The sequence below is a fragment of the Kogia breviceps genome, chromosome 4 (assembly GCF_026419965.1).
Source record: "Kogia breviceps isolate mKogBre1 chromosome 4, mKogBre1 haplotype 1, whole genome shotgun sequence".
Lineage (NCBI taxonomy): Eukaryota > Metazoa > Chordata > Mammalia > Artiodactyla > Physeteridae > Kogia > Kogia breviceps.
The window spans coordinates 111913818-111929720 of record NC_081313.1 but is presented as its reverse complement, the minus strand read 5'-3'; the positions used below and the strand labels follow the sequence as shown (position 1 = coordinate 111929720).

Here is a 15903-nt window from a genome sequence, read left to right as displayed (position 1 = left end):
TTACACCTACATTTGTGAAATAAATTTAACATTTACCTTTAGGAGCCCTGTTAAGAGTTTGTTTAACATAGAATCTTTTTTCATTTTCTAGGCTTGTTTACAAATTGATCCTGCTGAGAGGATATCATCTACTGATCTTTTGCGTCATGAGTATTTTACTAGAGATGGATTTATTGAAAAGTAAGCATTTTGAGTGAGTGTGGACTTTTTCGTGTTTTATATTAGGATGTTTTACTAGCATGACAATTGCTATGTAAGTTAATGTTACACAACAGAAGAATTCAATTTATCAAAAACTTACTGAGTTTCTGTATTGACTAAGTATATGGTAGACTTACAGGTGTCATGATGAAAATTCTAATAATAAAAGAAAGTGTACATAACATTCATTACATTACAGTTACTATGTCCTAGGCAGTGTGCTAAGCTCTTCACATGCATTTTCAATTCTCATTATACGCCAGAGATAACATTAAATAAATAAACAATCAATACTTTGTAGCTGTGTTTCCATTTAGACCTCTGACTCAGAATAGTCCAGTTTTTCCTCTCTGATAGCATCTCTGATCTATATATTACAATTAGCATTCATTTCCCAGATGATTTTTTTTCTTTGCTTTACTTATTCTCTGTTGCAGTTCCTGTTGTTTTATTCTCCCCACCAAACTGGAAGTTCCTTGAAGACAGAGACCATGCCTCTTAAAGCGTGTCTCTGTCTCACATTGTATCTAAAATATATAATGACAATGTAGATTCATAAGTCAGTCATGCTTTTTAAAAAAACACACCATTTTCTATTTGGGCTTTGAAAGAAACAGGAAAAGTTTCTTATTAATTGCAAAATCATTCAGTTTGCCTTTGGATATGAGGTCACAAACATGAATATTAATTTAAAATGTGATGGAGTTAAGATCAGTCATAGAAAAGACCGGGACCTCCACTGAAGATAGACCAAAATAGAAAAAGGCAAAGAAAAGGGAATCTTTGAGAGAAACTAGAACTTCAGGCATTTCAGGAATTTTAATCTAAAAAAATGAGAAGATATATTAAAAGTGCCATTGATAAGAAGTGTCAGTTATTGAATTAAAAATTGCTTCCTATCAATTCTACATAGACTAATTTGATTTCTCTTGGGTATTTAGATATTAGGATTTTACTATTATGGGGTGAAAGTTCTTGAGTTCCAATAATAGAAGCCTCAGAAAATGTTTGGGGGAAGACCTTTTACTTGGATAAGAGGCCTCTTTTTTTCATGGACCTTCTGCAATGCAAGGAAGTTTTAACAGAAATGTGCATTTTCTTATTCAGCCAAACTAATGATACTGGTTATTTTCTTCATCTCTTCACACTACCCTTTACTATAATTCTAGGGAAGAATTCATTCATGGTAGAATCCATTCAGTCCTAAACTGATGGCAGTAGCTGCTTCAAGGAGGGAAACTGTGCAACTCCGGGAGACGGGTGGGAAGGCGACTTTTCGGTGTAACCTTTCGAGTTTTGAGCCATGTGAATGGATTTCCTATTAAAAAATAAATAACTTTTAAAAAGCCTAACTAAAACCAAAACAATCTTCCTTCAGTATTGATGTATTCTATTACGTTTTGTTCTGAAAATATTTCTCTAGAGTAAGATTTTAGAAACTAGTTCATCTTTTGAGTCCTGTTACTTTGAAGAACCATAAAAGGGACAAAGTGGCCTGAGTCTTCCTTGAAAATAATAGTATATTTATCAAAATTAAAAACAATGCTTTTACTAAGTAAACTTTGTATCACAAAAGGAATCTAATTCATATAAGTCTATCTTGTAAAAGTTTTATTAATAGTAGATTACCATGGAAAAATTTTAGAAAGATGTATCTTTACCAGGAAACAATTTGTATTAGGTAAATATTGTGCCATCTCTTGGCATGCATTACTGATAACTTATTTATGCTGTAGCTCAAATGCAAATTAATTGATTAGAAAGTCTTTTAAAGATAAAATACTCTATCAACGTAAATAAAAGTATTTGATATTGCTTGTTTTATCAGATTCATACCAGAACTGAGAGCTAAATTGCTACAAGAAGCAAAAGTCAATTCATTCATAAAGCCAAAAGAGAATTCTAAAGAAAATGAATTTATGAAAGATGATAGAAAAACAATTTATACCAATACACTGCTAAGTACTTCAGTTTTGGGAAAGGTAAAAATTGGTCTTCTTTTTAGCCAGTATAACTATTTTATAGTTAATACTCTAATGATAAAAATAACTGTTCTCCTGACTCAGACTTTGGATGTATCTATTCTAGGAAATGGAAAAAGAGAAAAAGCCCAAAGAGATCAAAGTCAGAGTTATTAAAGTTAAAGGAGGAAAAGGAGATATCTTAGAACCAAAAAAGATAGAGTGTGAAGGTGGATATTGTCAACAGGATGCAGTTGAAATTGCTCATACTATGTCTCAATATATAAAACCTGTAATCAGTGAACCACCAAACCCTGTCAATCCCGGTACTAACTCTATGGGCATGAAAGACGATCCACATGCTGGAAGTAGTATGGTGATGCCACCCATCAATCTAACTAGCAGGAATTTGATGGCTTCAAATCCTAATTCAAATCTCTCCCACTACAATTCAAGGTGAGTTTTAACAGAAAAGAAACAGAAGGTAATGGACCTAAGTAATACAGTGTTTTTATATAATGGTATTTCAAAGAATCAACTCCGTAGTGTCTATATATAAACTGAATTTGAAGGTATATTGAAATTACCATATAATGGGCCATTACTAAGTACTTTGTATGAATGCTACAGAAGAAATTAACTTTTCTTGGCTATCTAGGTGTTTAGTTTTTCACTAATGCTGTTTGGAAAAACCTCATTTAAAAAAAAAAAAAGTCCCTCAGAGAAATTACTTCCCATTTGCAGAGAAAAATGTAGTGTGACCTCAGTTTTGGTATTGATGTGCCTTTGAATAATAAAGTAAGCTTTATTTTCGTATCATAGCAAATTGTCTAAGTGGAGAAAAGATAGTTGAAAATAATCGTGTGTAGTCAAGTAGCTTTTCAAGGTCAAATTTGGGGAGAAAAACAGCATATTGGACCAATTTTAGATTTAACTACTAATACAGATTGAAAGACTGGTACCATGAGTCTGGTTAATCAAGGGCAGTTTAATGGATGACAAGGATCTGCCTAGCAAGGCATCAGGGCCCATTCTAAATTTAGGGAAATTACTATGGCTCTAGTTGGGGAAGGAGGCTTAGTTCAGTTATCGTAAGCCAATCCTAACAGACTGATTTGGGCTATAAGTTGTGAAGCCTAGTGGTCTGCAGAGGAGGCAAATGGATATGTCTGTACAACAGAATATAGACAGCAGGTATCCAGTTGTTCTTGAGGTGACTCCTAAACCATGGTTGCAATAACCATAGTTACAAACTAGCCTTGGTCAGACAGCTTGGAAGCTCATGAACCCAGTAGTTAAGAGATCCAGGTTCAGAACAGACAGAAGGGACCAAGTAGGCCATCTGGAGTAACCTCACAACATGGTTGTCACCACTGATGTTAGCCATGAGTGAGTTGTTCTCTGCACTGTTTTCACCTCTTTACTTAGAGCAATTGGTACTTAAGGACTAACAGTTACATTTTCGCACTTATTGTTCAAATAGTAGACTACCATGGTATAACATCATTATTGAAGCTAAAACAGAAGCACTTCTGGAAAGTTCTAATAACTTCTCATTTTTTAAAATAATAGGTTAACTGAAAGAGCAAAAAAGAGATGTACTTCTTCACAATCTATTGGACAAGTTATATCTAATAGGCATGAGGATACAGGTCCCACTCAAGTAAGGCAAGAAGCTCGTCATTAAAATATGGCCTCTTTCAACATTATCCCCCCACCTTCTGTCATTTTCTCTATGTTTGGGACTCTAACATTTTTTTTAACGTGCTTTTAGTTTCCTTTTATTTTTTTTCCTGAGGTGAAAATAGGTCATCATTTCCTTAGTGCTTTCACAGTTTTAATTTCTTATAACTTGATTTGTGTATTTAATGTGTGACTTGGGAAAAGAAGTTAAGATTTTCACCCTTAAAAGTCACAAGACTGGACTTCCCTGGTGGTCCAGTGGTTAAGACTCCACACTCCCAGTGCAGAGCCCCGTGTTCGATCCCTGACTAGGGAACTAGATCCTGCATGCCGCAACTGAAAAAAAAAAAAAAAAAAAAAAAAAGATCCCGCATGCCTCAATGAAGACCTGGCGCAGCCAATAAATAAATGAATATTTTAAAAAGAAAGTCACAAGAGTTTTTGATTTTTCACTTCCAAGAAATGATTTTAATATCTTACTTTTTTAGATTAAGAGCAATTACCAAATAGATACATCTTTTCACAAGAAAACATAATCAATGTAGTACATTTCCTCATTTTTCACATAGGAAAATAGTTCAATTAAAAATTGAAGCGGGCTTCCCTGGTGGCGCAGTGGTTGAGAGTCCGCCTGCTGATGCAGGGGTCACGGGTTCGTGCCGCGGTCCGGGAAGATCCCACATGCCGCGGAGCGGCTGGGCTTGTGAGCCATGGCCGCTGAGGCTGCGCGTCCGGAGCCTGTGCTCCGCAACGGGAGAGGCCACGACAGTGAGAGGCCCGCGTACCACAAAAAAAAAAAAAAAAAAAAAATTGAAGCACAGTGTTATTTATAATAATAAAACATTGAAAACAACACAAATCCATCCAAGAGCAAGTGACTCGTTAAGTACGTTAAGTACATCCACACGGTGGGATACTACACATTACACTGTGGAAGAGTGTTCATTAACCTAGGAAAGTTTCTATCATCTGTTGTCAAGTGAGCAAAAAACAGGTAACACAAAAGTTTTTCCAGAATGCTGAGTTCACAAGTAATTTTTTCCTTTGGGTTTTCCCAGTGTCCAGAGCACATTTTTGTAAATAGAAAAATAAGTTATTAATAAAATGAACTGAAGCAATTTGTCCAAAGTCAAAATGCAATGAATAGGATCAAAAATTAAAAGTTGAGACTGTGGTTCTCGTGATCAAGACTATTCTCAGCATATTGAATATGCTAGAAAAAGTTTACTTTATAAAACTTTTATTGGAATTTGATCTGTTTATATGTTTGATGGTATTCTCTTCTACTTCTTATTAAAGTAACCTTGCAAAGATAGTTATTTTTATGCCTATCTTATACCATCCAAATGGCTGGCATTTGTAGGCTTGTCATTCAATAAGTAGTTACATACCTTTCTTCAAATTAACTCTTGTTTTTTTTAGAGCCAAATGGAGAAGAGTGTGTTTAATGAGCAAACAGGTCAAAGTGACCAAATGGCAAATGGAAACAAAAGGAAGCTGAATTTTTCCAGGGCTAACAGGAAAGAATTCCATTTGCCAGAATTGCCTTTCACAATACAGTCAAAGGAGATGAAAGGAATGGAAGGTACACATTTGTTGCATAGCTTTGGAAATCTACAGACTTAATCTTTTACAAGACCTTTTTTGGTAATATAACTTAGATGTTATAATGTGATTTAGGTAAAAATGAGTATATGCAAAATATTTTCAGCTGATGAAAAATTTTGTCCCATAGTCAAATAATGGGTAAGACTTAAAGGAGATAACTTTAAAAAGGGGTTAAGAAAACTTTAAAAAGTAAAATTTTCATTAGCTCAGTTTCGTTGGAAAGTTAGAACAGCATTTGAGGAAGGTGTTTTTGGTTTAGTGTATGACCTAGGGTAAATCAGTTTCCTCTGTTTCTCTATGATAACTTGCCCATATAATAGTAGGAATGATATGTGTGCTTCAGGCATCCAAGGATTTAGTAGATTAAGATTTATAACATGTACTGAGCTCATAAAATGAAACTCATTTTTTTGCAGTGTTATTATTATGTTTCTTTAAAGAACAGTGACACCTTGTGAAAAGATAATATAAGAGCAAGAAAATAGTACTTGCATAGCTCAAGAGGAATTATCTGATCCACTTAACAGTTATACTCAGAATTTTATAAATAAATGTCCTCTTTATTTAGAGGACAGACTGGTAGACTGTTAGTAAAATTATATAACAAATCATTTATATTTGGCACATAATACCATTACAACTCATGATTTGTTCAGTTCCTTTATAATAAACTCAGAAACTGACTTTAGTGTATATCAGAATTTCTATTTAAAACTCTTGAAAAGGAAAGTAAAATTTCAAGGTAGGAGTAACAAGTTCTCATTGTTGTATATCTTTTTGCAAAAGTTGAACAGATAAAAGTGCTGAAGAGGAAATCAAAGAAAACAGATTAATCTAAAATACCAACTTAATGAAGATCAATATCAACAAAAACAAGAGGTAAGACTTTTTTATTTATAGCTTTTACTAAGTAATGCTGTTTAGAACCCTTGACTTAGTATATAATTTTAGTTATTACTGTTGGAAAGTCAGATAAAAATTCAGAATTCTGTAATCTTTGACCTCTAGAAACAACTAAAATTTCCTAGAATAACCAATTACGAAAGGTTTTTAAAAGTTTTTTTTTTTTTTTTTTGCGGTACGTGGGCCTCTCACTGTTGTGGCCTCTCCCGTTGCGGAGCACAGGCTCCGGACGCGCAGGCTCAGCGGCCATGGCTCACGGGCCCAGCCGCTCCACGGCATGTGGGATCTTCTTGGACCGGGGCACGAACCCGTGTCCCCTGCATCGGCAGGTGGACTCTCAACCACTGCGCCACCAGGGAAGCCCTAAAAGTTATTTTTTGAGGGTAGTAAATACGAACTCTCATTTGAATGTTGAATGATTGAATATATGGTACCCAGGGAAAATAGTATGTGTGTTATGTTTACTACCTGGTGGTGGGTAAACCATGCCAGAGGAAAGGAATAATGGTATAAACATAGGATTATACTGACCACAAGAACATATGTATTTTGTCTTTGGCCTTTTTCTTCCTGTTTTTTGTCCAATTTACTCCCCCATCTCTGCTCTCTACCTACTGTCCTATTTTCAAAGATTTGCTTTCAGCTATCAGATAATCTTGAATTTTATTTGGGAATCTTGAAGCCATCAACATCTAAGTGAATACTCTTTAAAGGTACTCTTTTAAGGGAAAGGGATTATGCTGAGCACCCACTGAATTAAATTATATTGACAGCCTTCTATCCTGTACACCTGTGAGGTCATTAACGTTGTTATCTCAGTTTCTTATTTTCTAAATAAAATTGACTACATTTTTTTTTTTTTTTTTTTTGCGGTACGCGGGCCTCTCACTGTTGTGGCCTCTCCCATTGCGGAGCACAGGCTCCGGACGCGCAGGCTCAGCGGCCACGGCTCACGGGCCCAGCCGCTCCGCGGCACGTGGGATCTTCCCGGACCGGGGCACGAACCCGAGTCCCCTGCATTGTCAGGCGGACTCTCAACCACTGCGCCACCAGGGAAGCCCATGACTACATTTTTATTCATGATAAAATTAGTACATACTTCCTAAGGAAATTTGAAGAAATTAGAAGATAGAAACTTTGATCTGAAATTATGTAAGAAGGTATTTTAACTGAGTCTATTCAATCTCTACAACATTCAGGCAAGAGTTATCAGACACTGTTAGATATATTTTCACAGTGACATTTATGCCTTTTTCCTGGCCTAGAACTTGTTAACAACTCCACAATCAACTTTGCAGAAAAGAAATATTTTCTAGGTAGAACAAGAAAGGCATTAATGGTCATCTTTTAATTTTGTTATAAAAAGTAATAAGGTGGCTTTAAACTTTTAAACCTGGGTTACAGCATGTTGAACAGCACACCATTTGCACATTTTTTTGAATGATTGGGTGAATTAGGGCTCTTGAGTTTGGGCAGACTAGTAATGTGCTGCATGTGTTTATCCTGCTGTCCTATGAGAGCCCCCAGAACTAAAATTACATTTTAATGCAGGAAGAAAGGAACTCTTAAGACAGTTCTGTCATTTTAAAAATACAAAAGTAAGTAGGAAAGGAAAAGCCCCTTTTGTACATATGGTGTAGAACTCCTGAAAAGACGATCTTTTTAAGAGTAACGTTGAAACAGTTGTAGTTGTTAGAAATATCCAGAAGTCGTCAATGATGGTTGTAGTTTATTTGTACTAATCATTTATATGCAGTTCTGACAAGCTACTGAAATTGCATATGACTGGTTCAAATGCTTTTAATAAATTAATGTCAGAATTAAGAAAATTTCCTGAATTTTGAGTTGGTAGTTTGTTAATTTAGAGCATGAGAGAATATGACATGTTTTAAAAAAACTAAGGTAGGGAATGGCAACTTATTTGTTCTATTCATTGATTTATTTTTGAATTACCAAATCATATCCAGGCACTTCCCAGTTAATAGTTATATATGTGAACTGAATAGACTGTGACCTAGAGAGAAATTCTAATTACTGCTGATGAGTGAGTTAGGCAAGAAAGAAGAGTCCATAGAAAAGCCACCTTCAGTTTTGTCTCATGATGATAATAAGGATTACTTTGCTAAATAGTCTTCCTGTACCTTATAAAATAACCCCCAGGTGCAAATTACAAGTATTTACCTGTGGCTGTATTTCCTTAGCCAAAGACTCACCATTTCCTCAATTAAGGTCCTGTTTCTATTTACTTTTTAGAATACAGGAAATGCACAAACTGAAAGGAAGAAGAACTTGCCAGATGTAGAGTAGAAAATGCAGAAGCTGAAAATTCAGGGAATCCCAGAATCACTGTATGGTTAAAAAAATAATCCTTTTTATTAATATTACATACACAAAAATGCTGACTAGAGAATTCTACAGATATATCGTAAATCCTGTGTAGTTATGTGTATACTCACCTAAATTTGTTTTTAAATTTATTAATCATTAAATTATTCATGTTTTCTTAATTTGAACATTAATTTATAAAAACTTCCTGACTAGTACATCCTAATAAAACTACAGCTTACATTAAGTCATATAATTTTATTTGATGACCTGTTATCTCAGTCATGTTTGATTAGTGGTCATTCTTAGCTTTGGTTCAGAACTTTATAATTATAGATGGAAAAGTTTCTAAATGTGTAATAAAGTGAGATCCCAATGTCTGGGAGCACCACACATTTCTGAGCAAACAAGTACACTTGATAAGCATGAAACGTGGATTTGGTTTCACACTGGACGTTCTGGAGCAGTATTTAAACATCATGAAGGTTGTTTAAAAGGATGGAAAATTGAGTAAAGCATTGAAGCAAATCTTGGCTTGACCACCATGTTTATCATTTAGTAGTTTATATAGAATATATTGTTACCTATAATTTAACATTAACACAGGCAAGGTTTTGGCAACATGTATTTACATTCTTATCCCACTTATTGGCTTGGCTTCTAATTTTAGGGTGGAGATGGCCATTGTAAGGGGAAGAATTTGAAGAGGAACAGATTTTTTGTTTTTTGGTAGTGTCTTTTCTTTTCTTTCTTTTTTTTTTTTTTTGCGGTATGCGGGCCTCTCACTGTTGTGGCCTCTCACGTTGTGGAGCACAGGCTCCGGACGCACAGGCCCAACGGCCATGGCTCACGGGCCCAGCCGCTCCGCGGCATGTGGGACCTTCCCGGACGGGGGCACGAACCCGTGTCCCTTGCATCAGCAGGCAGACTCTCAACCACTGCACCACCAGGGAAGCCCGGTAGTGTCTTTTCTTTTAAATCTTAAAAATACAAATTGGCAAGTCTTCCCTTTTAATTTTATGTACAATAGAAATGTAACATGAGCTGTTAAGACAGCAATTCGTTGGTATCATCATCGATGCAACTTTGTTTTGTTAGCAAACCATTCACTGTTTTCTTCTTTCTTTCTTCTAAGAATTCTGTTGATGTCTTGATTTGGAATTACAAAGTCGTCTCCTCTCTGCCTGCTTCTTTACTTGCCGTGATTACTGAGTAGGTAACACATCCTGTCATATGATACACACTGTATTTATACTGATCTCTGCCCTCTGCTAGTCACATAACCTAAGTGTCAGTTATTTCCTAGAATGTTCAGGCTTCCTGAAGTGAGTTCTCAATGAAATATCTGACATTTTTCTAAAAGCAGTTCATTACTAGTACATGATTACATAGCTGATTAACATGTTCTGTTATAATATTTATAACTTATATTTATAAAGTGTCAGAAAATTATATGGTGTTTAAATGTTAATTTTTTTATCCCTTTCAACAACTGCCAGCACTCTTCCAGTTTCCTTGTTCAGTCTGATAGTTCCTTTTATGTGGTACAAACTTTTTCTATTTCTGTATGACCCAGAAGAGGTATACTACCAAAATTCTTGATTGGCATATTTTTCAAAAAAACAATAAAGTGAGATTATCTGGTATTTTACAAGGACTCTGCCTGATTTTGTATTTACTAAATAGACATGAAAAACAAAGGAAACATTTATTGCAATATTGTGATCTCTTTTCAACTCATTAAAAGGTTGATTAAAATTAACAGCTCAGATTATTATATATAACATATCTTTCTAACAGACTCCCTGTTAGCTTTAGTAACTAATCTGATCCAGGGAAATTAAGAGTTGTTCCTGTGGTGGGTTCGGTAAATATAGGTCTGCCCATTGCCTATTGCATTTATATATTTGTTGATCCTTACATCAAAGGATTGTCCTTTTTTTTCAATTTCTACAAAAATGTCTGCCCATTGCTTATTGCATTTATATATTTGTTGATCCTTACATCAAAGGATTGTCCTTTTATTTCAATTTCTACAAAAATGCCTGCTGGGATTTTGACTGGGATTGTGTTAAAATCTATACATCAATTTGAGGAGAATAGATATCTTAGAAATATTGTCTTCCAACCCAGAAGCATGGTATAAACTCTCCATTTATTTAGATCTTTAAATTTTTTCTGTAATATTTTGTAGCAGTCTTATACATCATTCAGTAAAGTTACTCCTATGTGTCTTAGTTTTTCATGCTATTATAGACGGTATTGTTTTTTAATATCTTCTAGTTGGTTGTTGCTAGTATTACAGAGGTACGATTTGTTTTTCTATTATGATCTTGTATTCTGAGACCTTGCTAAATTAAATTTATTTATTCTAGTAGGTTTCCTTCATTCCTTCCTTCTTTTTTTGGTCTATTCCTTAGGATTTCCTATATAAGCAATTATAACATCTACGGATAAAGATAGTTTTACTTCTTCCTTTCCAGTGTTTCTATGATGTGTGACAATGTTGCACAGAAGTAGTGAGAGTGGGCATTTTTACCTTTTTTCCTATACCAGAGAGGAAACATTCAGCCTTTTCCATTAAGTATGATGTTAATAGTAGGTTTTATGTAGATAATTTTTATTAGATTGAAGAAGTTTCCGTCTGTTTCTGTTTGTTGAGTGTCCTTACCATGAACAGGTGTTAAATTCTGTTAAATACTTTTGCTGTATCTTCTGAGATGTTTTATGATTTTCCTCCTTTGTTCTGTTAATGTGAATTACATTAATTGATGTTTTAATGTTAAATCAACCCTACATTCCTAGCGTTAAGCTCCACTTGATCCTTTTTATGTATTGTATTGAATTTGATTGGTTAATATTTTATTAAGATTTTGACATCTACATTAATGAGAGATTTTAGTCCCTTTTTTTTTCTTGTGTTGTCTTTGCCTGCTTTTGATATCAGTGTTAAGGTGCTTTATAAAATGAGTTGGGAAGTTTTACCTCCTCTTCTCTTTTCTGAAAGAATTTGTGTAGGATTGATTTTTTTTCCTCCTTAAACATTTGTTAGAAATCACCAGTGAGGCCAGCAGGGCCTAAAGTTTCCTTTGTGGAAAGATTTTAAGACGCAACTTCAGTTTTCCTTAAATTTATTTATTAAATATGGAGCTATGGAGATTTGCTATTTCTCCTGTGTCAGGTTTTTGGGTTTTTGTTTTTTAAAATATTTATTTATTTAGGCTGTGCTGGGTCTTAGTTGCAGCACACGGGATCTTCATTGTGGCATGCAGGATCTTTAGTTGTGGCATGCATGTGGGACCTAGTTCCCCAACCAGGAATCGAACCTGAGCCCCCTGCATTGGGAGCTCAGAGTCTTACCCACTGGACTACCAGGGAAGTCCCTCCTGTGTCAGTTTTGGTAATTTGCCTCTTTCAAGGAATTTATCCATTCCATCAAAGTTGTTGATTTTTATTGGCATAAACATTGTTTATCATTTGCCCTTGTTATCATTTAAGAGGTGATGTTCCCTTTATCATTTCTTATATTGGTAATTTGTAGGGGTTTGTTGGGAGTTAGTCTAGCTAGAGGTTTATCAACTTTCCTAATTTTTTTGAAGAACCAACTTTTGGTTTTATTGTTTCTATTGTTTGTTTCTTATTTTACTGATATATGCTCTTTTCTTTCCTCTATTTATTTTGGGTTTAATTTGCTTTTTGTAATATTGTGATATAATAGAAATACAAATATTTGGTCTTTGTCGCCTTTTCCTGACACAGAGGTCCCAAAACCTTTATAATTTCCTGACTGATAGGAGTGAGAGGAGCATATTTGTTATTCATAATAAGCCCCTTTCAACCGTACCTGAGTTTATGCTAATGAGGTATTTATGTCTCATATCTTTACTAAGTATTCAGTTTTATTAGTTGCTGAGGGAGGAATATTAAAATCTACTGTAATTATATATTTGTCTCTTTCTCCTTTCAATTCTAGTAGTAGTTGCTTTCTGCATTTGAAGCTTTGTTATTGGGTACATATATATTTACGACTATTATATATCTGATGAAATTGACCTTTATCTGCTGTTCATTGTCTGAAAACAGTTGTTTAATTTATTTTTTCCAGTTTTACCATTGTTTAATGTAATATCAATACCTATTAATCATGGCTGGAACTAGAAGTTTAGTTAAAGAATTCTGAAAGTGGAGAAATCTAGTCACTATTGTGAATAAGGAATAACCTTTAGAGTCATTACCAAAAGTTCTAGCTCTATCTTATATAAAATGTCCCTGATGGTCTGTTTTTTTAGTTTAAAACTATCCCTAAGGATATAGATATGGGGACAGGAATTTGTAGGGACTTGCCTGTGCTTTTTGTTGTTCTTATTCTGGTTATTTTAATGATCATTTATTCTGTGAATTCTTTACCAATAATATGAAAGTTTGAAGTATGAAGTTTGCCAGTAGAACTTTACCAGTAGACATAGTTAGACAGGTTGGATAGTTTATTGGCTGCTAATACTTGTAAAAAGTTATTAGTTCATAGTGATTATTATCTACTGTTCTTCCAAATGACTGTAAACCAACTGGTCATTCTTTCTGGGTCTTCAAGTTTCAAAATTAAGGTGCACAAATCTGTTCTTTTGCCGATGACATTTTAAAGAAGGGTGCTATGTTTGTCTGCCTTCTGATAGGTTTCCCAAATAACAACTATAACTAATCAATTATAACTATTTCTTAGCAATCCTAGGATGAGTGACAATATATTAGACAAGTGTGAATAGACCACACTCTCTCTACATTCCCTTGGTGAGCTCATCCAGATGCATGGCCTTAAATATCATTTATATACTGATGACTCTTAATTCTCTCTCTCTAGCCTGGACTTGACCATGTAACTCCAGACTCAAATTTCCAATTGTCCATTCAATAGCTCTGCTAAAATGTATAATAGGTATCTCAAACTTATCATGTCCCAAATTAAGGTCCTGATCTCTGCCGCACTCTCTGCTGCTCCTCCGTGTTTCCCCATCTTAGTTAAGAGCAACTCCATTTCTTCCAGTTGCTCAAGGAGAAAAATCTTGGCGTAATCCTTGACTTCTCTCTCTGTCTACATCTCTAACCTACGTCCTTTCAGCTCTACCGTTGAAGTATTTCCAGGATTTGACTACTTTTTACCCCTCTACTGCTATTTACATTTGTTGCCTGGATTTTGTAGTAGTCTTCTAGTAACTGATCTTCCTACTTTCACACTTGTTCAACCTACATTTTCTTATCAACTCACTGGCTGGGTATTCTTTTTTTTAATACAACTTTATTGGAGTATAATTGTTTCACAGTACTGTGTTAGTTTCTGTTGCACAACAAAGCGTATCAGCCATATGCATACACATGTCCCCATATCCCCTCCCTCCAATCCTCCCTATCCCACCCCTCTGGGTCATCGCAAAGCACTGAGCCGATCTCCCTGTGCTATGCTGCTGCTTCCTACCAGCCAACTATTTTACATTCGGTAATGTATATATGTCGATGCTATTTTCACTTCACCCCAGCTTCGCCCTCCCACCCCATGTCATCAAGTCCATTCTCTATGTCTACCTCTTCATTCTTGCCCTGCAACTAGGTTCATCAGTACCATTTTTTTCTTTTTTTTTTTTTTAGAGTCCATATATATGCCTTAGCATACGGTATATGTTTTTCTCCTTCTGACTTACTTCACTCTGCATGACAAACTCTAGGTCCATCCACCTCATTACAAATAACTCAATTTTGTTTCTTTTTATGGCTGAGTAATATTCCATTGTATATATGTGCCACATCTCCTTTATCCATTCATCTGTCAATGGACATTTAGGTTGGTTCCATGTCCTGGCTATTGTAAATAGTGCTGCAGTGAACATTGTGGTGCATGTGTCTTTTTTAAATTATGGTTTTCAGGGTATATGCCCAGTAGTGAGATTGCTGGGTCATATGGTAGTTCTATTTTTAGTTTTTCAAGGAACCTCCATACTGTTTTCCATAGTGGCTGTATCAATTTATATTCCCACCAACAGTGTAGAAGGGTTCCCTTTTCACCACACCCTTTCCAGTATTTATTGTTTCTAGATTTTTTGATAATGGCCATTCTGACCAGCGTGAGGTGATACCTCATTGTAGTTTTGATTTGCATTTCTCTAATAATTAGTGATGTTGAGCAGCTTTTCATGTGTCTCTTGGCCATCTATATGTCTTCTTGGTGAAATGTCTGTTTAGGTCTTCTGCCCATTTTTTAACTGGATTGTTTGTTTTTTTAATACTGAGCTCCATGAGCTGTTTGTATATTTTGGAGATTAATGCTTTGTCCGTTGTTGAATTTGCAAATATTTTCTCCCATTCTGAGGGTTGTCTTTTTGTTTTGTTTATGGTTTCCTTTGCTGTGCAAAATCTTTTAAGTTTAGTTAAGTCCATTTGTTTATTTTTGTTTTTATTTCTGTTACTCTAGGAGGTGGGTCAAAAATGATCTTCTTGTGGTTATGTCAAAGTGTGTTTTTCCTGTGTTTTCCTCTAAAAGTTTTACAGTGTCTGGTCTTACATTTATTTCTTTAATCCATTTTGAGTTTAGTTTTGTGTATGGTGTTAGGTAGTGTTCTAATTTCATTCTTTTACCTGCAGCTGTCCAGTTTTCCCAGCACCAGTTATTGAAGAGTCTATCTCTTCTCCATTGTATGTTTTTGCCTCCTTTGTCGTAAATTAGGTTCCCATATGTGCGTGGGTTTATCTCTGGGCATTCTATGCTGTACCATTAATCTATATTTCTGTTTTTGTGACAGTACCATATGGTTTTGATTACTGCAGCTTTGTGGTATAGTTTGAAGTTGAGGAGCCTGACTCCTCCAACTCCGTTTTTCTTTCTCAAGATTGCTTTGACTATTCGGGGCCTATTGTGTTTCCATACAAATTGTAAGATATTTTTGTTGTTTTTATTTTTGGCTGCGTTCGGTCTTTGTTGCTGTGCTCAGGCTTTCTCTAGTTGTGGTGAGCGGGGCCTACTCTTTGTTGCAGTGCATGGACTTCTCATTGGGATGGCTTCTCTTGTTGCAGAGCACGGGCTCTAGACACGCAGGCTTCAATAGTTGTGGCTTGCAGGCTATAGAGCACAGGCTCAGTAGCTGTGGCATATGGACTTAGTTTCTCCGCACCATGTGGGATCTTCCTGGACCAGGGCTCGAACCTGTGTCCCCTGCATGGGCAGGCAGATTCTTAA

General features: G+C 35.4%; 1 protein-coding gene across 8 annotated transcripts in view; it reads left to right on the top strand.

The window, feature by feature from the left end:
• The window catches only part of CDKL3 (cyclin dependent kinase like 3), a 126731-nt gene that overhangs the window by 36177 nt on the left and 74651 nt on the right, over positions 1 to 15903 (top strand). For 3 of the 8 annotated variants that reach the window (XM_067031649.1, XM_067031645.1, XM_067031648.1), the window contains 3 exons: positions 92 to 180; positions 2030 to 2183; positions 2290 to 2618. In XM_067031649.1, the coding sequence (XP_066887750.1) occupies positions 92 to 180; positions 2030 to 2183; positions 2290 to 2618 (572 nt within the window). Of the gene's footprint in view, positions 1 to 91; positions 181 to 2029; positions 2184 to 2289; positions 2619 to 3734; positions 3826 to 5267; positions 5431 to 6239; positions 6333 to 9351; positions 9369 to 9816; positions 9894 to 15903 lie in introns of those variants that run through there. The other 5 variants (XR_010840234.1, XM_067031647.1, XR_010840235.1 and 2 more) reach the window with 5 other exon arrangements.